The 23977-nt window shown below is 52.1% G+C and overlaps 1 protein-coding gene across 2 annotated transcripts; it reads right to left on the bottom strand.

The window, feature by feature from the left end:
• Window positions 1-1939: 1939 nt before the first annotated feature.
• EFTUD2 (elongation factor Tu GTP binding domain containing 2) lies at window positions 1940-23917 on the bottom strand. Of its 2 annotated transcripts, none has more exons than XM_087770080.1 (28): window positions 23843-23917; window positions 23395-23500; window positions 22350-22515; window positions 21771-21849; window positions 19444-19519; window positions 19117-19182; window positions 18827-18862; window positions 17833-17923; window positions 16648-16730; window positions 15990-16156; window positions 14768-14892; window positions 13033-13096; window positions 12581-12671; window positions 12032-12167; window positions 11611-11738; window positions 10428-10621; window positions 10173-10284; window positions 9815-9955; window positions 9339-9440; window positions 8752-8834; window positions 7509-7595; window positions 7093-7219; window positions 6543-6630; window positions 5917-6035; window positions 5334-5428; window positions 4358-4511; window positions 3291-3398; window positions 1940-2606 (listed from the first exon to the last, which is right to left on the bottom strand). In XM_087770080.1, exons 2-28 carry the CDS (start codon window positions 23497-23499, stop codon window positions 2511-2513), a joined length of 2919 nt encoding a protein of 972 aa, XP_087626206.1. In that variant the 5' UTR covers window position 23500; window positions 23843-23917; the 3' UTR covers window positions 1940-2510. The 2 variants fall into 2 exon arrangements, with proteins under 2 accessions (XP_087626206.1, XP_087626205.1); XM_087770079.1 differs by having other exon boundaries at window positions 23805-23887.
• Window positions 23918-23977: the final 60 nt, after the last annotated feature.

Here is a 23977-nt window from a genome sequence, read left to right as displayed (position 1 = left end):
TGATGACCCCGCTGCCGACGGGGGCATTTGCCCCCTTGGCGGGTCCTGGTGCCGAGCCCCGATGAACTCGTGCCAAGGACAGAAGACCCCCAGTACCCGCTGCCCTGGCGAGCAGTTCTGCGTGCTGGCGTGCCTCAGTTTACCTTCGCCGCTGCCCCGGGCTGACGCATCCCCTGGGGCACCTTGCGCCCAGCAAAGCTCCTGTGCCGGCAGCGGGGAAATTCCAGCCGCTCGGAAGGGGCTGGGGGTCAGGGTCCGGCCGTGCACAGACCCCATTCCCAGGGAAGAGCCGCTTCCGTGGAAAATTCCCAACCCGTGTGCGTGGGGCCGGGTTTTCAGCTGCAAGAGGGCCACTCAGGCCCCAGCGCGGGTCAGCGTTTTCCAGCTGCTGGGAACTGCATGCGTGAGAACCGGCTCCTTCCCACGCCTGCCTGGGCCGCATCCTGCCACCCCTCCTGGGGCGAGAGCCGGGGGGATGCTCAGATCCGTAGGGATCCGTCGGGCATCCCAGCCCCATGGTTCTGCTCTCCGGAGGGCAGGGGCGACCGGCACCGATGCCCGTGGGTGTACAGGTACCCCCGTGGGACCCTCCAGCCCCGTTATCCAGCCCTGGACTGCGATCGGAGCCACCCGGGAGGATGACAAATGTCCCCTCCCTGGGACAAAACCCCTTGCCGCGATGGGACGGAGCGGCCGAGCGCTTGGCTCCAGAGCCGGGGGTCGCATCCCCTGACCCCGGGGATGTGCCGCGCAGCTCCGAGCGCGCTGCTGGCCCTGCGGGCACTGATCCTGCTACAGCCCTGGGCTTGCACAGCGCCACGAGATGCCTGGCCTAGTCTCCAGGGGCCCAGTTTGGTGCTGGGCTGTACTGGGAGATGAAAAGCACCCCCAGCAAGGCCGCGGGCAGCTTGGCCGGGGTGTAAGGCTGGTCTTGCCTGCACCAGGCAGGGCTTGAACCCCGCTTTGCCCCGGGGCAGAGGGAGAACACACCGCCGGTGAGGCCACGGTGCCGGGGCGGATGCCGGAGGCGATGGGGAACCTCCCGGCACTGCCCAGCAGGAAAGGCTGAGCCCAGAGATAGGGCTGGAGCCCCCGGCACCGCGCGCCCTCCCGCCGGGCGGATGGGATGGGGCAGCACGCGCGGGCGATGCCGTTGTCCGCCGGCAGCGGCAGGAAATCCTTCCCCCTCCCCAGTTTCCAAGCCCCACTGGCGAGCGGTGGCCCCGCATTATCCCCTGCCATATCCAGTTTCCGCAGAGACCCGGCACGCCACAGGACGGCTGGACACGCTTTCCCGGGGCTGCTTCCTATCCCCGCATGTCTACGTCAGCCCAGTGCCTCCCAGTTTCCACCCGCAGCTGGGAGGTTTGGGGGGGGCCATCCTTGGCTTCACCTTCTGCTCCCGGCACGCTGCGTGCCCCCCTCAAGCCATCTTGAGCCCCTCTGAGTGCAGGGATGCTCTGGGGCCGGGCCAGGCTGCCGTGGCCAAATTCAGCGCAGCATCAGGGTGACCCCAGGCGAGGCTCAACCTGGGGGGGCAGGGCCAGGGGAGAGAGAGCGGGGAAAAGCCTCCACGAGGTGCAAACCAGCCCTGCTTTCACAGCACGCGCTCGGGAGCAGACCCGGGGCAGAGTCCAGACGCAAGGGAGTGGAGAAGGAGCCCTGAAAACCTTTCAGAGCATGAGCAGCTGATGAGATCCCCTGAAAACACAGCAGGAGCCCAAGACCTAGCGAGAAAGGAAGAAAATCTTAGTGCGGCACCGGATTGTCCTGGGTCAGTTAGCTGCTGCCGGCAGGACCAGGATGGCGGGGGGGACACGGAGCCCCTGGGGGTGGGACAGTGCTAAGGACAGTGGGAATGGGGGCAGCGCAGGCTCTAAGCACGGGTGAAGGCAGAGCCTCTCACAGCGCTGCCTTCTCTTGACGCAATCAGACTGAGTCCTGCGTGGAAGATTTGTATTAAACGTTTACGAGGGTTCAAAAAAGGTGTACAAAAAAGGTAAAAGCCACATTTGCCTCTTCTCCTGGGGAGGCTGGTAGAAGCACCCCCCCCAGCATCCCCACTTCCCTCAGCTGCCCAAAACGTGCTTTGCCCAAGGCAAAACACCCCCCGGCAGCCAGGAGAGGGTTAGCAGAAAGCTCAAATGCTTGACGCACGTTTACGCTCAGTCCTTAGTAACCTCGACGTTATATTCACGCTGCTCTGCTGCAGCCGGGGATAACCCATGTGCCTGGAGAGAGCCTATCCAAAGGGAAAATCTCCTCGCTGGAGGCCGTAATGGCTGAAGACTAATAATACAAAAAGCATCAGTGCTTGGGGTTGCTCCCTGCACAGGGCACACAGTCCTTGAACGCCCAGGGAGACTTCTACAGCCACGGAAGAGCAACCTGAGGAGCAGTTCCCTGCGTGCCCTGAGCATCCAGGAGCCAGGGCTGGGCAAGCAGGGATGGGGAAGGACAGACAGACGCTGGCCAGGACTCAGGTCAGCCCTCACGCCGCAGCAGCACGTTCACATGGGGTAGTTGAGAACGACGTCTTGCTTGGCCAGCTCCAGCAACATGGGGTCATCGAAGAACTTGCTGATGCTCACGTCCTCGCTCAGGCCCTGCAGGGTAACCGCAAAACCAGAGGTTATTCCTCCGGCAGCCAGTGCTCATACAGCTGGCGCGGCAGAGATCTCACAAAAAAGCCCTGGTGTCCCACAGTATGATAAATTTTCAGGCTCCAAGGAGGCAGGAGAATTTGCAAGGGGTCAGGCATTCCTCAGCGGCTTGAGGACATCTAACAGTCTCTCAGGAAGCTGCAAATGTGCGGTTGCTGCTGCTGAGCCCATCTACCAGCTCGCTGCCCTCCCAAAGGGGAGCCCGATTCCCTCTGCTCCCGGTGCGGTCCCAGGTGCCTCTCCAACCCCCCAGCCCAGCTCACTAAACCAGCACGGAAACCAATTGTTGCTTTATGCTGCAGGACAAATGGACTAAAGCAGGCCACCAAGGGGTCAGATGGGCGCTGGGGAGGGCGCGGGGCTCAGCGGATGCTGCAGGACCCTGCTTTCAGCTGGAGTCGCTGCCAGATGAGTCGCTCACAGGACCATCACAGGCACCAGGACCACCACAGGCACCACCAGGCAGCATGAGGGATCAGGAGTGAGGGAAGACCCGAGGCACAAAGGACACTGGTCCACTCTGGGAACACAGAGGGGATGCAGCATGCCCAAGGGACAACACTGCAACAGCTCAGCTACCGGTACAGACGGACAGAAGGACACTATAGGGACTACTCCCAGACATACCTTCCTACGCCTTGTCTTGATCATGAACTCTCTGGCCAGATGCGGGGCTGGCTGGGGCTCCAGGGGTCGGATGACGATGCTCTTGTCCAAGGGGTCACCAGGCACAATCTGAAACACAGGGCCAGGACGTGAGAGCGATGCCAGGGGCTGCTTCAGCCTCCTGGAGAGCCTGAACTGCAACGGGAAACACCCCCGGGCCCTGCCGACTCCCCCAGCCATGGTCTGACAGCCCCAACACCCGATCTGCTCCCCTGGCATCACGTCACTACTGGTGATCACTCCTGCGAGAAGTCACTAATACAGTGCTGCTGACCCAAGCCAAGAACACGGCCCACCTTCCCCACTTGCTGGTGTACTCTAAGACCTCTAAAAACCTGCTAACCAGAACAACCCACGTGGGTCCCAGTCAGCGCAACCCTCTCTAGAAATCAGGCACACAGTCTTTTCGGAGCCAAGCCTCAGGCTTTCGCATCTTGACCTTTAAGCCAGGCTCAGTCGCTGCTGCTGCTCCCGCCTGGCTGTACCACAAGGAGCTGGGCACCTCACAGGGGTAGCTCCCACAAGACTCAATTTGCCCCAGACAGGGAAGTGGCCAGAGGACGGTATTTTGCCCCAAACGCTGTTTTCCATAGGTTTAAAAAGCCTTCTCTGAGAGGCAAAGCCAAAGTGTGGCAACCCATGTCTTACAGCAGACCGACGGGTCCGAGCCCTGCTCCAAGCCCTCTGCTCCCCAAGCTGCAGAGCACCCAGAGCACCAAGCAGCTTCCCTTCTCCCGGACAAGGACGTCCCCTCTCCCTGGAGGACCCTTATGCTCAGCAAGCAGCAGCATTCAGCGCTGCCTTGCTGGGCCAAAGGGTGATGTGACTTGGAACAAAGCCGTTGGCTTCTAGCAGACACTTCACAGCTAGCGTACAAAGCCTCCCCAACTCGAGATCCTTTGAGGATGTTCTCCAGAGAAATTGTCCTGCCCTGTGTGAGCCGTGGCACTGAGCTCTGCTGAGAGCACCCACCTGGTGCCTGATCCTACCGTGTCCCTCTTCCCAGTCTCACCAGGGCATAGACTCACCTGCCAGTGGTGGAAGACGGAGAGCGAGAAGGCTTGTCCCTGCGTGTGGGTCCTCAAGTCTGTCTCAAACCCAAATGAATCGATGGCTGGGATGAAGGCTTTGATGGTGTAGAGAGGAGAGCCTGGGATCGGAGCATCTTGCGTCACGTGGCCTCTGCCAACACATCAAAAGATTAGTCTTCCTCTACGTCATAGAATCACAGAATGGTTTGGGTTGGAAGGGACCTTAAAGATTGTCCAGTTCCAACCCCGTCATGGGCAGGGACACCTTCCCCTAGACCAGGTTGCTCAAAGCCCCGTCCAACCTGGCCTTGGACACTTCCAGGGATGGGGCAGCCACAGCTTCTCTGGGCAGCCTGTGCCAGTGCCTCACCACCCTCATCACAAAACATTTCTTCCTAATCTCCAATCTAAACCTGCCCTCTGTCAGTTTAAAACTGTTACCCCTCGTCCTATCGCTACAGGCCCTGATAAAGAGTCCTTCCCCGTCTTTCTTAGAAGCCCCTTTTATATACGGAAAGGCCGCAATGAGGTCTCCCCGGAGCCTCCTCTTCTCCAGGCTGAACAACCCTGACTCTCTCAGCCTGCCCTCGCAGGGGAGGTGCTCCAGCCCTCTGACCATCTTCCTGGCCTCCTCTGGACCCGCTTGAGCAGGTCTGTGTCTTTCTGACGCTGGGGGCCCCAGAGCTGAACGCAGTACTCCCGGTGGGGTCTCATGTCCCTTTATATATTCTCCTCTCTGACACTCAGGAAGAACCAGTTACAAACCAAAGGCTGCGAGTGATCCCCTCCCCACACAGCACAGGGCCTGGGATCAGTCGAGGAAGCTTTCAGCTGTCACTTCACACAGATTTCACCCTCTCCCCTTGTTTTACAAGCAGTGCTAGGACCGTGAGTGTCTCTAGCAACCCAGATCCCAAGCAAGGAGTTGCTGCTTTGCAATACTAAGGTGATGGCAGTGGTCAGAGCAGCTCACCTCCGCCTGGCCAGGACCGTGTACACCGCAGACACGCAGTCGGCAGGAGCCTGCACCTCCACGAAGTAGTAGGGCTCCATCAGGCGAGGGGTGGCCTGTGGGGAGAAAGGAACGTGAGCCACTGAGCCTCCAGCAGTGCCAACACAATCTGGTTCAAGTAAGAGTCAGGGACTGGCACGCTCTGGTCAAACGCAGCGTCTGACTGGGGATGAAAGGGTTCCTCCTGCCCCGTGGCCGCCCAAACCAACGTCAAACCAACACTGAAAGGAGCTTTTCTCCTTCTGGCCATGACTCATATGCTTCCCTCTCCCCCACGCCCACCCTTCCCAGCAAACCAAACAGTAGCAAAAAGGGGAGACAGAGCAGATGCACACAAGTTTCCAGCCAGACTGGAACGTGATCGCTTGTAACACCCGTCTGCCAGCCCACAGGGCGCTGGAAACATTAATGGATGAATGAGTCAGTTTAAACCAACATCCTTGGGGCAGATACCGCAGCACACGTGCAACCCGCGCTCCTTGGAGCCCACGGGAGCCAGCACGGCACGAAGCCCAGTCTTTGTCATGCACGGTGTAGTCCTCACCATCAGGAAAGCGGAATACACCACTCGCCGGGCCGTCGGGATGATCTGTCCTCCACCCCGGTGCAAGGGCTCCTGAGCAATCACTGCATCCAGGATCTTAAACTTCACGTTGCGGATCACTGAGGAAGGGCAGAAATGACAGTGAGTGACTCGAGGGGGACGTTCTCTGCCATACCAGCACCAACCGTGCATCCCCAGAGACCCTGAGCACACAGCAAACATCCAGTCAAAAACCTAGAGCCATCCGAAGAAGTTCTCCTAAATTTAATTCCAGCAGGGAAGGCAGGACCATGTCCTAACCCTGCATATCCAAGGCGGGCAGTTCAGCAACTTATCGAGCAGGGTGCTCAGTGATCTGCACCTGAACTATATGAGGAGCAGAGCCAAGGTCTGGGGGAGCCAGCTTGCCAGGTGGCAAGTGCCAGTGCCTGGGTGGCATCTGCAGCCAGGAAGAAGGGAGAGGTTCTGTTATCTCCCTTGTCACCCATCCCCAGAGCTGCCCCCAGCTGTGGCGTGCAAAGGGAACCAGCCACCGAGGGACCGCACCAGCAAAACCACTTGAGTGCTTAGAGATGGAAGAATTTAATCGATCTTATTAGCTCCACTTCTCCGCAGGTCCTACTTACATTCATCACAGAGAGGCCCTTCCCTGGTCCCCCACTGAAATCCCTGCACAATGCTGTCCTTCACAGAGCCCAGCAGCGACTTGTCCACCTACAGACAGACAGACAGACTGCTTCAGAGACCAAATCTGCATCACAAGGCAGTAACGGACAGACCCCAGTGTTTAAAAGCCAGTTCCTAGAAGAGCAGCAATGTCCCCTGATACCCGCAATGTCCATCCCTCCCTCTCACAGCTCAGGAGCATCATCTTCAGAGTTTGGCACTAGAGCTATAAATTAAGAGTCCGTATTTCAGTAATCCTGAAAGGCAGGCTGATTAGTTGCCAATTTTGAGGACATCGGCCCAAATAGCAACGCCTGAAAAATAACAGGCGTTTTGCTAGCCAGTGCAGGAGTATGGCGGAGAAAGCACAGCAGATCTGAGATATGGCCAACCAACAAGCACTCCAACAGCATTAGGACCTTGCTGCAGGTCCTGGAAGGAGCCGTCACCTCTTGGCACCACAGGACAAACGTCCCACTGAAACGTAACCCCCCTGCCCGTGTTTCTCACCTCTGAGGGCAGCGTGTCATCTACTAGGATGTTTGGGCCAGTGGCGTCCGGCCCAAAGGCCCAGATGGAACGGGCAGCCAGCAAATCCCAGTCATATTTGGTCTGGAAGAATTCACCCAGCTTCTTTCTGATAGAAGAAGGGAAGAAATTTTAGGAAACAAGTGTCCAACCCGCACTCACAATATATTTACGACCCTGTTCCCTTCAGGCATAAAAGGGTCTCAGCTTTTTACCTGGAGCAACTCGTTTGCGGGGGCAGGGGTGCTCACGGACTAGCTGGTGGCAATACTGAGCCCAGGACCCCTGCTGAGAGGCTGTTGGCTGATACTGTGCACCTTGCAGATCCCAGCATTCCCTTTTTTCCTCCCAATTACTCGATTCTAGATGGATTCCTGCTCTCCCCAGATCGGTCATACCTGTTCCACGTTATCTGGACCACTTCATTTTCAATGTCCTCTGCGAGTCCCTTCTCCAGAGGCTCAGCAATCATCGTGATCTTGTTCCTGAGAAGAGAGACATTTGCAATTAGTCCGCGGAATGATGGAAATGGAAGTAATTGGCAGGACCTCAGGGACTGCGCGCTGCCTCGAACACAGCTAGGGGATGAAGCCATCCGTGTCCTTCACTGTTACCGTCTTGTAAAGACAGCCCAGGCGCTTAACGACTGCTCTCCGAAGGCTGCTCATCTCCAGAAGCAGATTGCTAAGGGACAGCATGGCTCCATCCCTCCTGCCAGATGTCCAGCGCTCGTCCAGGCTGCGGGAGGAAACCCATGGGCCAGGCCTCTACCAGAGCCAGCACTCGCCGTGTCCGACACACGGGACGTTGCCTTGGAGAACCCCACCAACGCAAGTAACCTGCCCCCACAGCAGGTCGCTCCACAAGCCCAACAGCTCAAAGACCAACCTAAGACTGGAACCTTTCTGTTCCCAAAAGTAAGGCTGCCAGCCACAGAGAGAGTATACCGAATAAAAGAGGGTAAGAAGAACCCAAAACCACAGGGGAACACAGGAAAGCCATCTTCAGCATGTGACAGATGATGATTTCCCTGAAAATTCAGGCATTAAAATGTCCTGTGCTCCTAGATTTCATAGTTATTCAGCCTGTGTTCCCTCCCAGGCCTCTGCCTTTCAAACACGGGTATCTCACAACGCATTGCTGGAGGAAGACGACAAGACCAGGCTGTAAGACTCCAGTGCATCAGCAGGAAGGAAAAAATCTGTTTCAAGACTAAGAACGAATAAGAGAAGACAAAGCTTTTGCTCATGAAACGTTTGGGGAGTTACTGAAGGCAGCGCTGGGCTCTTTGGCACCTGCTCTAGGATCCCAATACATCTCCTAGTCCCAGAAACACCACAAAACTGCTGAGAAAGTGTGAAATTTAGCTAAAAGAAAAAAAAAAAAAAAGAGGATACGGATCTGTCTTTATTCCCTCCATTCTGAAAGTTCCTACAAAGCACAGAAACACCTCCGGGACTCAGGAATGTTACTGAGGAGTTCAGCCGAGCTGCTGCAGCAGCAGGCTGCCAAATCGGGCCCACGCCACTTGCCTGGACCATGGCCACCGAGAACAGACCCCTTGGAGGGGGGGAAGCCCCGTCTCCAGTGAACCCCTCCATCTGCCCCCCTCCCATGCCCAGCTCACCCACAAGCTCTTACTTCTTGTTGGGTGTCTCAGCAAAGCACTTTAGGGAGGATGTTTCCACCACTGTCTCGCAGAACGTCACAACTGGATCGGCAACCTGGAATAACGACAACAGGTTTGTAAGGTTTTCAAGTACTTTGCTTTTAAACAGACTGTTTGACCCCTTTGAACACCTACAAGAAAAAACTGGTTGATCTGCCAGTGTTTTCATCAGCCTTGCGTATGAACCAGAGGCCTGCGCAGGCAGCTTTACTAATTCCTTCATTCAAACAAGACCGGAACATTTAAACCTAATTCCAGATATGAAAAATCCTGCTCAATTTAGTTATTTGATGCTAGCCAGGCAATGGCTGAAGTACAGGAAAAGGCTGGAACATGGTCACACCCCCCTCTCCAAGCCGGTTTTCAGGCTCTCTATCACAACGGCGTGACACAGTCAGGCTGTAAGAGTTCCTTTTGCATCCTAGCAGCCCTTTCTTTCCTTTTAAAAGGACCTGACAAATTCCATGCTATACGTTTGGCTAGGTTTATTTTCCCATTCTTCTGAGATAGGGGGACAAAACCCTCTCCCCAGCTGGGAAAACCCCTCTCATTTCCTCACCTTGATATCAATCTCTGAATACATCTTCCGTAGATCGTGCATCACACAATCCAGGTAGAGCTCCCCCGTCCCCAGGATCACATGCTCCCCAGACTCTTCTACCTGAAAAATAAGACAGCGTTACTGCTCACAGCCCTTTGCCTTCCAGGCTCCTACACAAGCCCGAGGAAGTATTAGCTTTAACTAAATTGGTTAGGATTAGAGCACCCCAAGGAAAGCTCCCACAGCCTTTTCTAGCAGAAAGCGCTGATGTGCTCTGCAGAAAGCTGCTTCCCCGGCACAGCAAGGTGCGTGTTTTTCTGCTGGATTTACAGTTTTCTGCTATTTCCACATGATTTATGAGATCAACTGCAACAGCATGGAAAAACTCGCAACAAACAAATCAACCTACAGTAAAAAAATATTTATTTTTAAGATCAGCCTACAAGGTAGCCCACAGCATGAGCTGAAACCAGCCACGCATACACCAGAAATACCTTAGTAGTAAGCGAGGGGTAACTCTTGTTGACTTTGCGGAGACCATCTAACATTTTGGGGAGCTCCGAGGGGTTGACCGGCTCTACAGCTATTTTGATGACAGATGTGGTGTTGAACTTTAAAGGACGGAAGATCTGAGCCTGAAACCAGATAAGGACAAAGAGCTGAATCTCTCTGTCATTAGATGGCCACTGGACTTCGACACGGCGTTTGAAGCTGTTCTGTTTCCCTTAGTGGCTCTTGTGCCCTGGCACCTCGGCAGACAAGGTTTCTTTAACCTCACCGCTGGAGCTTTCGGGATGCGCTCCATCACCTTGACTCTCCGTAAGGCTGAGCGATACCAGCCGCGCACAGTACCTCCTCGTTGCCCCGAGGCTCCGTGACGGTTGCAGTCTTCACTATGGGCTGGTCCACTCCTTCTATCAGCACCCAGTTGCCAGCAGGAACGCGGTTGACCTCAATGTGATACCTAAAAGGCAGGGGAGCATCACTGCAGTGCTCGCTGCTGCCAGCCTCAGGCCCCTTGCAGCGCTGCCCTCCTCCCTGTCCCTGGCAGCAACGACTCCAGGTGACTCCTCTCCCAAACGAACATATTGACAGAGCTTTCCGTACCTCGCAACCGAGATCCAGAGGCGTCCGACGGTGCAGATCTGGGAATCCTCCTCATCTTCCAGGGTATAGTTTTCTCCAAGGACCTTCACAGGCTGCCCAGCATGGATGGTACCACTGAGCACTCTGCCAAAAGCATGGAACTGAACTCCGTCATCCGTGCTGTACATTTTTGTTGTGTGACACATCAGTGGACCCTTTCCAGGAGAGAGAGAGAGAAAAATAAGCCTCTTTCAAAATACAGTGAAGAAACAGATGCAGACCTGGTAGGACTCATGGATACAGAGGGATTAACGGGCTGGAACTTAGAAATACTTGTTTTAACTTGCCAAGTCCTTCATTTCCTTCCACTGGAAGCCTTACATCTCCTTGCCCTGTGTGGAGACCCCTGGAATGACTTTGGTGGACTTTTCTGGAGCAATCCTCCCTCCTCTTGTGGAGTAGTAAACAGTGGTTGGAACAAGGCCATGAGAAGAAATGTCATCTGCTGACCTGCAAACCAGCTCAGGGCAGAGCACCCGAGCCTCCACAGCTCACAGCTCTCAGTCCCATAAGGTCACTCCACAACTGGCGATCTGGTGACACTCACCACTCTACGGTTTTGTGGGGGTAATTACAACTCATTAAAACAAGCGATCCATTTTCTCTCCAGACATCAGAGCAAAAGTCACGGGCAAATTCCTCCCTAGCTGCTGGCTGGCGTTGGTGGCTCTAGACAACTCTGAATGACAGCTCAGTACAAGCTGTTTGAGGAGGAAGGTTTTTGCAAGGCTTTGATAGGAAAGGTGCTGACTAACTAATGTAGAGTTATTTTTATCAGCATAGTTCAGATCAGTTTTCTCAGAGTTTGGAGAGAGAATCAAACTTCAAGGAAAAGCGACAAAAAGGCAGCAAAAGGACACAAAATCACCCTGCAGCTCCCACGTGCTCTGAAGTCCTGACCTAGCCCTGTTCTTCTCTGAACACTGTCAAACAATTCTCTCTCTCAAGGGCTGCCCTGGAAGGCAGCTAAAGTTTCTCAGAGTGAAGAGATTTGTTTCAGTATCGGATGAGAGGTTTCAAACTGCTGGAAGTCAAATCTGGGCAGATGGCTGTCTAGGAGGCAGCTGCCCTGTCAAAGCAGCGAGAGGAGGGCATATTTGCCACGCTTTTGGACACTCAGAGCAAAGCAGAAGAGTTTCCTTACGTCGGGGTCGCATTCACTCATGGCCTCCCCTAGATCAGAGTCGACGCCACCAGTGTAGGTATGCTCGATTTTTGTCTTGGCTCCCACCTTCGGGGAGGGGATATGCTGCACACACATGTCCACAAAGCCTGGAAAAGTAATACTTCATGAGAACACGATTAAACAGTGTAGAGGAAAGAAATGGACTCCAATAAACACAAGGCAAAGTCATTCTGACTGCAGTGCACCCAACAGCAACGGGGAAGATGCGAGCAGTGTCTCAAGCTGTCCTTTGGGTAAATGGCTTAATATTTTGTATTTGGAAAGCTGAGAAGGGATCTGTGCAAGTGAGCACTCCATGGCTGTAACACAGCCCTTGAATCCGCTGATGTGAGGCCAGGGTACTGGGAAGATCGTGGAAGGGAGGACAAACAGCATTTACCTGTGAATTCCCCAAAGAACTTCTTGCAGACAAGCCGCAGGAGGGGCCGAATGTTCAATTTCAATTCCTCTTTGGTCAGGTGGATGCCAAGTTCATCCAGAGTCCTGGGCAGGGTCGTGTCCACGTCCCCCACCACCTGGAAGACAAAAAGCCCCACTCTCAGCTTTGCTGTGGGGGTCCAAGCCCGTAACTCCCAGGTGCAGCTTCACACACCAGCCCTCCCCCTCAGGGTTCTCGACCTGCTCTGGTTTAGAGCTCACACGAGAACTGGCTGGCTGGTTCCAATTATCACTTGGTTGATATCAGAGCATACTAGAAAGAGCAAAGGCCGTTCTATTAACTGTGCAAATATAGGGCTATATTTGCAAGGAGCAACTGTTAAGGAGTTGCTCACCCTTGCTCTGCTCCCCCAAACCCAGAAATCTGTGAAGATCCCGCTGCGTAACAGGACAGGCGAGTCCCACAGGCACCAGCCACACCACCACCCAGTCTTCAGCCCTTGGCTGCTCCTATCTGGAACTGCGGGAAGGAGAATGAACCGCCGCATACCTGAGCCAAGATCTTGTACAGGGGCTCCAGGATGAACTCCACGAAACTGCGCTGGGAACTGCTCGTTGGGGCCTTCTTAGTGAACTTGCGGCTGTTGCGGGACAGAAGAGACGTGAGGAGCAAGCGCCCTGCAGCCTGCAAGCACCCCTACTGCAAACACAGCCTCTTCTCCCTCCCAACCTCCCTGGGAAGCAGTCACGGACACAGGAGGCATGCTTACTCCAAACGAAGGCCAGAAAAGGCTCTCTGCTCCCACTTATGGGATTCAGGACCACACGGATTCACACCAAGCAGGAGACTTGACTCAACCCTTCCCAGACACTGCTCCATCACAGGATCATAGGACAACTCAGGTTGGAAGGGACCTGGGGTGGTCATCTAGCCCATGTTTTACAGGGAAAGGGGGGGAAAACCCATCAATAAATGAATGGATATTTAAACAGACTTCTTACGTCTTTGGGTTGAAGTAGATGTCACCCCAAAGCCGCTTTGCAAACTCCTGATAATTGATATCTCCTAAAGGGAAAAAACAAATGACAAAACTATCTCAGATGTTACTGTATTTCTCTCATCTTGGAAATCTTTGGGTTTTGGCTTTTAAAACAACCCTGAGGATTTGATTTAATGGACTGATGCTGGCGAGTGAACACTTGGTCCCAATTCTGAATAAATGATTAAGCCCTCACCTGGGAGACCAGGCAGACAGGCAGGCAGAACACAGACCACTGAGGACGCCAGCAGCAGCCCAGGTACCCCGCGGGTTCGCACGCTTGCTCCTCAGGAACGTTTTGACCCTCTCAATTACACAGAAGGTTAGAGCTGCGAAGACCTGGCCTGCCAGACACCGCGCCGCAGGAACCCAGTTACATCTGCTTCATTTTCCAAATGTTAACACTGCAACCTGATGCCGTAGAGCCAAGGTGCTGGGATGGCTTATACCTCATCCGCCCTGCGGGCTTATCACAAGCATTTTATGCCTCGCTGAACACCTCCAGATTCTTTTCTCTTTTTCAGCTGATGCACTAAGCGCATAGCCAAATAGTCAAGTGCTGAAGGAATAGCGCAGTCCTTGGCTGTCATGGTGAATTTACAAATAATAAGACAGCGGTGATAATTTACAGCAGTTTCCAAACAAGCTTTTGCTGTGGGCAGATGTGCAAGCATAAGAAATTTCATGGTGGCTGCGGTTTTGACAGTTAAACTACTATAACTCATGTTATTTGAAGTGCGGTGGCTGCACATAAAATCCCTGGTGGCCACGATCCAATATTACTGACTTCAAGTACCCGTTCAGCTCATGTCCGCCCCACATGGATGGCATCTCCTACCAACTGTGCCTGCATCTCTATCAGTCCCCCAGAGAAGGGGCATCATCCTAGCAGGCACTGAGTTAATGCTGTGACACCCAGGGAGCTCATTTATTTCTCCAAACTCACGAGGACACACGATAGTCCTGACACATCAGTCCCTGACCCCTACAACTTCATCCTCCCTCAGGCTAACTTCTTTGCAAGAGCTAGGCCAGCTGCTTTACAGCATCCTTCTTCCCCTGCTGACGGCTCCTACAGATCACCCCGAATTCCCCAGTGCAAGACTTCAAAAATCTTGGCTGTACAGCTGGCTAATGCGAGCAAAAGGCCCGCTTTTACAAGTGGCAGATTGCCCTGAGCGGGCACCTGGGGAACAGAAAATTAAATCAAAGCCAGAAAAAGACAGTTTCTTAAAAAAGAAAGAGGGCAAGAGTGCAAAACCTTGTGGGCCAAGCTTGCGCCTGGCTGCAGCTGAGTCTCAGACTCTGGAGACTTTTGTGAAAAGGCAGGCAGAACTTAACTGCTTCGCTTCTGAGCTGTTCTGATACGGAGGCAAAGCACAACACATACACTTGCCTTCGACTGCCATAGCAGGACTTGTTTTTTCTGCTTAAGGGTATGTATAAAATATTGGCTTCTGACTCAAGAAACATTCATCAGGGAAACTATCTAGCTAAAATCAAGTCAGAACTGTATTTTTGCTTTTTACCACCCAGGGCTCAGATCTGCAGTAACCTTCAACCCCTAGAAACTCAAGAGCGCATATACTGGCCATATATGTGCAGTGAAAGCCAAAGCTGAATGGCTTAGAAAGCCTCAACAAAATAGGTTAGGAAATGAGATGCTAAAGTGTACAAGGTTTCTGGATAATCCTCACCATATGTGTCTGCATAAATCTTTGCAAAAGATCCCAGCGTGAAGCAGATGCTGTACTGCGAACTGGAGAAACACACGTTCCCCAGAAGGGGAGACAGAACGAGGTTCTCATCGGTGGAATACATGCTGAGAGGAGACAGTTTTTTAGAGAAGGGGGGGAAAAAAAAAAAAGAAAAAATCAGTGTTATGAACCAAGGAAGACACTTAAATCCACCTCCCACACCAAACAGCAGTATGTGATAGGCAAGGATTCTACACTGCCAAACGGCATCTTAAAACGGGCTGCAGCACGCTTGCCATTGGAATTTCAGGGTCAGTATCATTTTATGACTATAAATTTCAAAGCATGAGTGTACAAAGAAATATTTAAAGATCTAGATCTAAAATGGTACCAGCACAAGTGCTTTGTATTTTTTGTCAGGCAGAGTTTTTCTTCCCCTAAAAAAAGGCAGGAAAGCTGGTCAACCAAGCAAGGGAAAAGATAATACAAGGCAAATAACGCAGGGATAGAATTGACTGGGAACAGTTTTAATGAGCTCACAAGCATGCTAGACAGGATAAATCATCCCGCTCTGAGCTGTCTGATGCCAGCAGCAATCGAACAGAGAGACACGCAAGTGAGCTCCTGTGCAAATTCAGTCTGGGGTTATCCAGGCTACGGGGCAGACACACACAAACTGAAGGGAAGAGTGCTGCTAAGAACAGCACCTGGATGCAGAAGAACCCACAGAAACGATGCATTGCTGCTGTGACAGCTAGAGAAGACGTCCCTTCCTTCTCCGGGCAGGGTCTTGCAGGGAGATTCAACCACAGCAATATCAGAGTCCCTGTTTAGGGGCTGGGGCGGCAAGTTCCTATTAGTTTTGTAACAAAGATTTAGGAGCTTTACGACATCTCAGCCTGGACAACTGCAGTGTATTTGAGACATTTGGGAGCACAGCAGTTCCCTGCTCTGGTCATATCTCCACTTTCCCTATTTTTTAATGGGGGAAAAAGAGCTGATCCCATGAAGCTGGTCAGAATTCAGGCAGGATTTGGCCCTCCTGTATAATTCAATATATTGGCCGAGATGAATTTCCAACGGTTCTTCCTGCCCCATTTTCTACCATTCACCATATCAAGAGACAAACTCATGAGTTCTTAGGCGCACATAGGGCTCCCAAAGAAAAGCAATGGAACAGCGACAGCAAGCACTCGCAACACATCATCGCAAACACCCATACCTGATCAGACCGTTAACTTCATCTACGATGTGCCGGAGTTTGTAATAAGCATCTGTAGGGGGCAATTTCAGCTCCAGGATCAGTCGGTCTATCTTGTTGATGCACACAGTCACTGCGAGCCTTTCCTGCACCGCGTGCTTGATCAGCCTCTCTGTGTTCAGCATCACCTGCAGGGAATAACAAGCGCAAACGCCCCTAGCGAAAGCCCGCCACAAAATGCTATCTAGGGCGTGACAGACAAAGCAGCGACCCTTACACGCAGGGCTGCAACTCTGTAGAAAAGCCTAAGCTCAGCCACCAGCACTAAGCTAATCATCCTAAAATTTAGAAGTAGGTGCTAACCCAACCGAATTCCTTGAATCCTACCCCTTGGACATCTCTGATAGAAATAAGCTGCTCAATTTTAGGTATCATGGGAATGGTGATGCAAACAAGTTAGATAATCAGCCTACAGGTCACACACATCACATCAGCCCCGGACACAGAAGCCAGAGGCTTGGCTCCCTGTTTTGGCTGGAAAACACTCTTGCTTCCCAAACTGTCCTCCAAAAACCCTTCACCCCAGAAAGCTAAACCCATCCCAGGCCTTCATCCTAAGGATCAGAGACTCCAGAGAGAGAGGTTTTGAAGTTAAGCCCTAGGAGAACCTGGCACTCACCCCCTCAGCTGCGTCAATGAAAAGTACAACGCCGTCCGAAATACGAAGGCCAGCTGTCACCTCGTCAGAAAAATTGACGTGACCTTCAAAAACACAAAACGGTAGTGAGAACCAGAGTAAGCCCCGCCAGCGGCAGCACAGAGGGTGGAAAGCCGTCCCTCTGCTCCACAGCTTGCTCTGGTCACTGGTACCCAGCGAGGCAGAAGACAGACTGCTTCCTCCTCAGACAGGGACCCGGGAGCGGCTGCCAGAGCTCCGTACAGGGATTCGCTTCAGCTTTAATGCTATTTTTTGAGAATAAACACAACTCATTTAACAGGCACTTTTCCTCACATTTGTTACTGTTTTTCTCACAGCTCCGTGCAAGTACTTCAGGAAAAGAAGGAAGATTACTTCTCACCAAAGAACAACAGATGCCTCTCCCTCCAGTCTCCTCCTGCGCTCTAACCTCCCTCATCTTGAGCTGTAACTCAACAGATGTGTCCCAAGACGCTCTTTCCTACACTTTGGCCTTGGTTTCTTACAAGTTGATCCAGGATTATGTTCCCTCCACAGGAGCTTGTCAGAGGCTCGAGAGAACTTGCCGAGTCTCACTGTGGGGCAACAGCGTTTGAGAAAAGCACGATACCCGGAAAATCCAATTCTACGCGTGCTTCTCATACACTTGAGCGAAACACATTTTCAGCCCCATTAACCCTCAATTAGGCCTGCTAATCAGAGACACAAGCCTGACTAAAAGCCAGCTGCACAGTCGTTACTGCTGGAAGTGATTTCAGAAGAATGAACTTAGCTAAAAGCTCAGGACTAGGCTGGAATCATCTACAAAAAACACAAAACACGGGTTTACATCTGTGAAAGAAAACTTCCTAGGGTTTCATTGCACCCAAGTGACGTTTCCAGACGAATCAGCAAGGTTTCAGGGTACAGATTCTTTTTTTTGTTTTTCTGAGAGTCAGCGCTACACAATCCCACCGCAATCCAGCACAAAAGCTCTTTGAACGCCCTCGTTAGCCATCACTATACAGGTTTTCACTGCTCTGCTCCTGTCAATAGCACTATCCTGAGGACCAAAGGGGTTTAATAAGGAGAGAGACCCTAGTTCACATGGTCATTTATCGGCTCCGCACATCAAGCGGCCTTCAGCTAATGCATCCCAAACCAGGATTTTCAGGATTATACAATCACCTGGAGTATCGATGATGTTGAAGAGAAAAGACTTCCCTTTGGTGTCTGGCAGAACAATAGTCACTGGTGTGCTCTTGATCCCTACTCCCCTCTGAAAGACAGGAAACCAGGATTACCGGTTAAAAGAAAAACAAACACATCACCATGTAAAGATGTAAAAGACGACCAAAGAAAAATCAGAAAGATGGAAAGAAGGAAACATCCATCCAGGACGTCCTGTCACTCCCAGGGAGCGAATAACAACCCCAGATTGCTGCAGTATCCAGCCCAGCTCCTCCATCCATACTGGCTCAGACTGGTGAGCTTCCGCTGCCCAATCCATGCCTCATTTCAGCTGAGGAAGTACAATACGCAACACCAGAGACAGAAGATGGATGGTTTTCTGTGCTTTCGCCCTTCTGCTGCTATCAAAAGTTATACCTCAAAGCGTAAGATTTGATCACCCAGAGTATAAAGTAGAGCATTAAGACAAAGAGAAAGAAATGCTTCATAGGACTGTTCCGGTCATGACAATATTTAGCGAGTAGGACAAAATAAGATTCCCATTCACACCCAACCACATGGAGTCAGAGCACCCAGCTAAGAGTTCCCGCCAAAGGAAACAGAGGAGAAATATGTTTATTTTGGAATCATAGTTTTTCTCCCCATCCATCACTGCTGTGAATCCCTTCCACCTCTTTCCCTCAAAGAAAATAGGAGTTACCCATATGCCGGGATAACTCTGGTAGAGATTTTCATCATTACACAGGTTATCACCTCAGATAAATAAAATCCTACGTGGAGATGAGGGTTGCAGGAAATGGAAAAGTTGGACGAGGGATCTTACAGAGGCAAACAAGAGGAGCAGATCATTTTATTGATAAAGAAAATAATCAAAATGTGGAAGGCACAAAAAGCTGTTAAAATGGAAGAGGAAACCGCTTACAGTAAGTAACTGAGTAAAGCATGAGACAACTGGATAAAAATCAGTGCCTGTTCTACAAGACTCACTCACCTCTTGCTCTGTGAACAATATATCAGTGTAGCAAAGCTGCAAAGACAAAACAAAAGTCAGAATATCACATTTTGGTATCAAATATTAAGTTTGAAGCAGGACGCAATAACTCTTTACACACGGTTAAGGTGGCAAGTACGAGACAGACAGAATTGGGACTGAGCTCTGGCCTTCCAATCCTACTTTCTAATCACTAAACCACGTTTTCCCCACGTACAGTCGTGCTCCCTCGGAGTGTAACAGCCAACCCACGTTCCCCAAGGCAGGAATACACCAAAAAGCTCACTCACGTCCTGGTCATAGCGCTTCCGGATTTCTGGGTGCGTCTGTTCTATCAGGCAGTCAACAAAACACGTCTGAAAAATAGCAGAGAAAGGAGGTGACTGTGTTCCGACAGATAAATACAAGTACAATCCCATCCCTCCAGTGACAGCTCAGAGAAAGTTGGGCACGTTATTATTTCCACGTGGCTGAAAGAAAACCTAGAAATAACTGCATTGGCAAGGGGAGCAGAAAGAGACTGCTGCTGAGGAGATCGAGGGATCAAGAGCAATGGTGAAAGTAAGCAACGAACAGATCGTTACTACTACCCGACACACGTTGGAAATTCACACTACCTTGCCGTGGTGAAGGTGCCCACACAGAGTCACATTTCGAATTAGCTCCGAGTTGTCCATCAGATCCGCCAGGAAACTGGAGGAACAAAACACAAAAGACTGTTGGAGGCTTCTGCTGTGTCTAAGAAAAGTAGGAGCCGTTTCAGCTACACTTTCTATCCAAGGTGCCCCCTGAATCCTCTCCAAACTTTCACTCTGCCAATGCCCTGCGGAGGAAGAATCCCACTTTCCAGATGGGGAGGACAAGAGAGTTGGAGTCCTAGACAGATGGCAGTGGGTGGGAGGATACGGAGCTGGTAAAACTGCCAGCAATGGAATATTATTGAATATTCTTCTTCTCTTCTAGTCGGTATTAGAGCAAAAGTCACATCCATGTACACAGATGATTAAATACTTCCACTCAAATAGTGGCAGGCAGTCAAGTAAATCACAGAGCTGGATAACGAGCAGCCCACGCAGTTTTAAAAGGTAGCCAGGGGGCTCCGCAGACCATCATGAATTCTGGTTTTCAGGTCTTAAAACAGTGATGTTCCCAGGGACTCAAGAAAACAGTAATGAAATTTAAATCTTTTTAGAATCAGCAAATGAGCTGGGTAATGATGGGCCGGTCACTTCTGCATGGATCCTGGCCAAAATATAATTGAGATACTAAATTACCAACTCCTCTCAAAAATAACGGGAGGCTGTAAAACACGTATCCATTGCTATGGGTCTGCAGAAAATAAATGCTGTCAAATAATCTCCTTTTTAAAAAGATTTAATTTCCACTGATGCAGTGGACTTCTTAACGGACAACATTTTGATTAAGAGCTAGAAAATACAAAAATCAATAATAATACTGATTAAAAGCTTGCTTATTGGTCTTAAAATAAGCCTAAATGAGAAATCAATACCAAGCTTGCAGGTTTCTGGTTAAGTCCCACAGGGAATCTCTCCTGGCCCCATCCTAACCATTTGTATCAATGAACAGGATGAAGAGGAATTCATTACAGATGGAAGGAGCAGAGGACACAGGGATCAGGAACGCAATAGATAATGAAGAGTACGGGTCATTGACTAAGAGCAAAATGGGCTGCTTCGAAAAATAAGACCCAGCCGGCTTTCTGGTTTATATCTGGCTGTACCAAAAATCTCTCTGATCAATGAACACGGCCAAACTGAGAGTATCAGGGGACAGCCCCAAGAAGCTGCCATTCCAAGAAGGTCCTGGGCATCCAAGTAACCAACTGACTGAATACGAACTCCAGCGAAATTCTGTTGCCAGAAAATAACAGGATCCTTGATGATACGCAGAGGGACTGCTCACGTTGGGGTCTGTTTGGCACACGGGAAACTGCTACTCAGCCTGCATCTGGTTCCGGGATCTGCACTTGAAGACGGCTATTAAAAATTGGAAAAAGCTCTGACTAGCCATGAAGTGGCGTATGGAAAGATGAGGCTAACAAGACGCTCACGCAGCTCAATCTGTTCATCCTCAAATAGAAGACGATACAGAAACACTATACACGCAGGGATACAGAGCCCCTCCGCCCAGCGACAAAATGTTGACGCTAAGATTATATATATTTTTAATAGGGAAAGTAAACAACTGGTTTTATTCCTTTCCAAACTTGCGTGAGATCTTATATCTCAGTTTTTAAATGTGTTTGGAATTTTTCCCAGGGTTTTCTCTCAACCCCAGTGTCCCAGTGGCTGCTTTGCGGGGCACAACCAGCAGAGACGATCAAGTGCAGCAGAAGTGCAGCTTAGCTGCAGCGTTATGCTGAACTACGATGCAACTTTGCATACAACCGGTGGCGTAAAAATTCCCCCCAGAAACTCCTCCAGGATAGACGGGAATTAATTTGAGACAGCAGTAGCCCAATGGTCACTGGGATCAAACCAAAACGGCCCAGTATGAGGTGTGCCACGCACTGACCATAGGAATATGTCTTGAGCCAGTCAAGAAAATTTGTTTCCAGCAAACCTGCACCACAAAGGTTTCCAATTATCGAGCTTTGTATCAGCTGTCGAGGCAAGATTTACATCCCAGTGTCAGAAAACTATGCACTAGGCTGCATTATGTGGAGGGGAAAATATCTGTAAAATGGTTAGTCTTGTACTTTCCTCCTCTTCTTTTTGGTTCAAAACCTGGGAAGCGGCTGCACTCAGTTCTGTTGCTGGTGTCAGTAAGGAACTAAGCCAATGCCCCCCGAAATCGGCCTCCTCCACATAGTACACACCACTCTGCCTCCCCACCTTTGCCTGCAAACAACAAAAAGCGAGGAAATCGCAGCACAGATGGCTTGGGCCAACGTACACGCTTAAAACCCCTACATATTACTTACTCCATCTCATAGACAGTGACCGGTAACGTCTGTTCCATCAGAGAGAATTTTTTGGTTTTCACGGGTTTAATAATAGGCTCTGCAAACAAGAGAAAGAACAATAAACCACTGTTACCAGAGACCCTGAACCCAGCAGGCTCAGAAACGGTCATTTCTGTCTGCACTCTTGCAGACAAAACCACAATTTTTATGCTGACAGAGTCTCTTAGCTTTTTATAAAAGCAGTTGTACTAGATTGTTGTAGGTCCCTTCCAACTGAACTATTCTATTCTATTTGGAAGGATCAAATGAGACGACTTAAATGCATTTTCATTTCTCCTTATATATCTTTCCAGTATCTGCTGATATCTGTTCTTCCAAACATAAGTTCGTTTGGCATTTGTAATAATCCCGAGTGCCAAAATCTGTGCAGCGCTAGACAAACAAGAGTCTCCGCATTCCTGGGGCCAAGAGGGAATTCGAAAGGGGCATTAAAACCAATGGGGAGAACGGAAGGGAAGATTATTTTCCCTTTCCCAAGGATCCATCAAGAGTCTTCTCCTTCCTCTGTACCTGACTCGCTGCTTCCTCACCACTTACCAGTGAGAGGCTGCGTGTCTTCCTCTTGTACTATCGTCTCTACTTCGGGCCCGTAGACCTCCTCAGCGGTGGGATAGTATTTCTTATCCTCATGCAGCACCACCTCCATCCCAGGGTGGTCCTCGTCATGGTCCCCCATATCGTCATCGTCATCATCATCCTCGAGCTGCAACCAACGCCCACATTCAGCTGCTGCCGGCACCGAAGCGCTTTACAAACACCGCTCACCCCAGAAAGCACAGGCTCCGAGTCGTACATCAAAAGAGAGCTACAAACCCAGCCAGGGAACCAGCAACGCGGCTCCGGCGCCTCACGTCAGGCAGCAGAGCAGCTTGCAGAGGTGCCCTCTGTAAGCAATGCACAGAGTCCCACTGTGGGACGGTGGCACAGCCTGAAAAGGAACAGCGAGAGCACTTGCAGCAGCTCCCACCCCTCGCTCGCACACACGACACAGCCCCAGTCACACACACCACCACTTTCAGACGAACTGCAGGAATGGGAGACCAGAAGGGGCTCCCTCAGTCCTCCGACGCTTCCCCGGTTGTGGCACAGCAGCCTCTGCTGCCCTCCCTTCCCTCATCCCTCTCTGGTGTCCGTGAAGCCTTGCTCTGCCTTCGCCACCCGGGAGCTGAGCTCCCTGCGACGCTGCTGTAGCGTTGGCGCGTGTTACTACAGGCCTGAAGCCCTCGCTGAATGGATACGGCTCCTCCATTTGACCGAGCACAAACCAAAAAGCCAAATGTGGCTTAAGCTACAGAAGCTCCCGGTTCCAACCGCGATCCAAGCAGAAACTTTGTCTTTCCCTCTACAACAGGCACAGGACGGCAGCTTTTGCTGAATCCTTTAAAAACCAAATCCCTCTGATCCTCAGGAGGCAAATCCCATCCCTGAACAAAGCCTGACTGCAGAGCCAGAGCCCGGCACGGAAAAGGAACCACTGGCAGCTTGTGAAGACCACGGTGCCCAGCCCCGGCTCCCATGGGGGGTGCGGGGCAGCATGAGGCCCCCATGAGCCACTGCCCCTCCGCCCGTCCCCACCGCTCACCTCGTCCAGGTCCTTGGACTCTCTCCCCAGCTCGTCATCATCATCGTCCGAGTCCAGCTCCGGCCCGATGTAGTTCCCAAACTCGTCGTACAGGTCGGTGTCCATGCTGGGGGCGGGCAGCAGGGGGTCGGTGCGGGCTCTGCCCCGCGCACCCACGGCTCCCCGCCCCCGGAGCCACCCACCGCACCGGGGCTCCCTGCCCGGCCCCGGCCCCGGCCCCGGCCCCGGCCCCGGCCCCGACCCGCAGCCTGCGCGGCCTCCCAGGCCCTCCCTCCCCTCACCGGGGCCCTGCACCGCCCCGAGGGCCCCCGGCCTGCCCGCCGAGCGCCCTCCGCCTTCACCGCCTCCTCCCCGGGTCCCTCTCCCCGCCTTCGCCCTCTCCCCGCCCTCGCCTTCGCCCTCGCCCTCACCTTCCTCGGCCCCGGCCCCGGCCCCGGCCCGCTCTCACCCTCCGCGCTGCCCTCGCCGCCGGCGCCGCCGACACCGCCGCGGAAGGCCCCCGGGCTGCCCTCACTGCCTGTCGCGACAAAGCCCGCCCGCGCCCGCGGTCAGGGCCGCGCCCGCGGAGGAAGGGGCGGATGGG

Source organism: Nipponia nippon, unplaced genomic scaffold (assembly GCF_047370975.1).
Source record: "Nipponia nippon isolate SJK-2023a ecotype South Korea unplaced genomic scaffold, ASM4737097v1 scaffold_32, whole genome shotgun sequence".
Classification (NCBI taxonomy): domain Eukaryota; kingdom Metazoa; phylum Chordata; class Aves; order Pelecaniformes; family Threskiornithidae; genus Nipponia; species Nipponia nippon.
Note: the sequence above shows the minus strand (reverse complement) of the source record. Positions and strands in the feature narration are given on the sequence as shown.

Excerpts from the sequence above, each read along its gene's own strand:
- EFTUD2 (XM_087770080.1), bottom strand. The coding sequence starts at position 23,499 with ATGGACACCGACCTGTACGACGAGTTTGGGAACTACATCGGGCCGGAG. Across the intron at positions 11,739-12,031 it reads GTTCTTTGGGGAATTCACAG|GCTTTGTGGACATGTGTGTG; the intron begins GTAAATGCTGTT and ends TTACTTTTCCAG. Across the intron at positions 4,512-5,333 it reads ACGGTCCTGGCCAGGCGGAG|AGGCCACGTGACGCAAGATG; the intron begins GTGAGCTGCTCT and ends ATGTGTTGGCAG.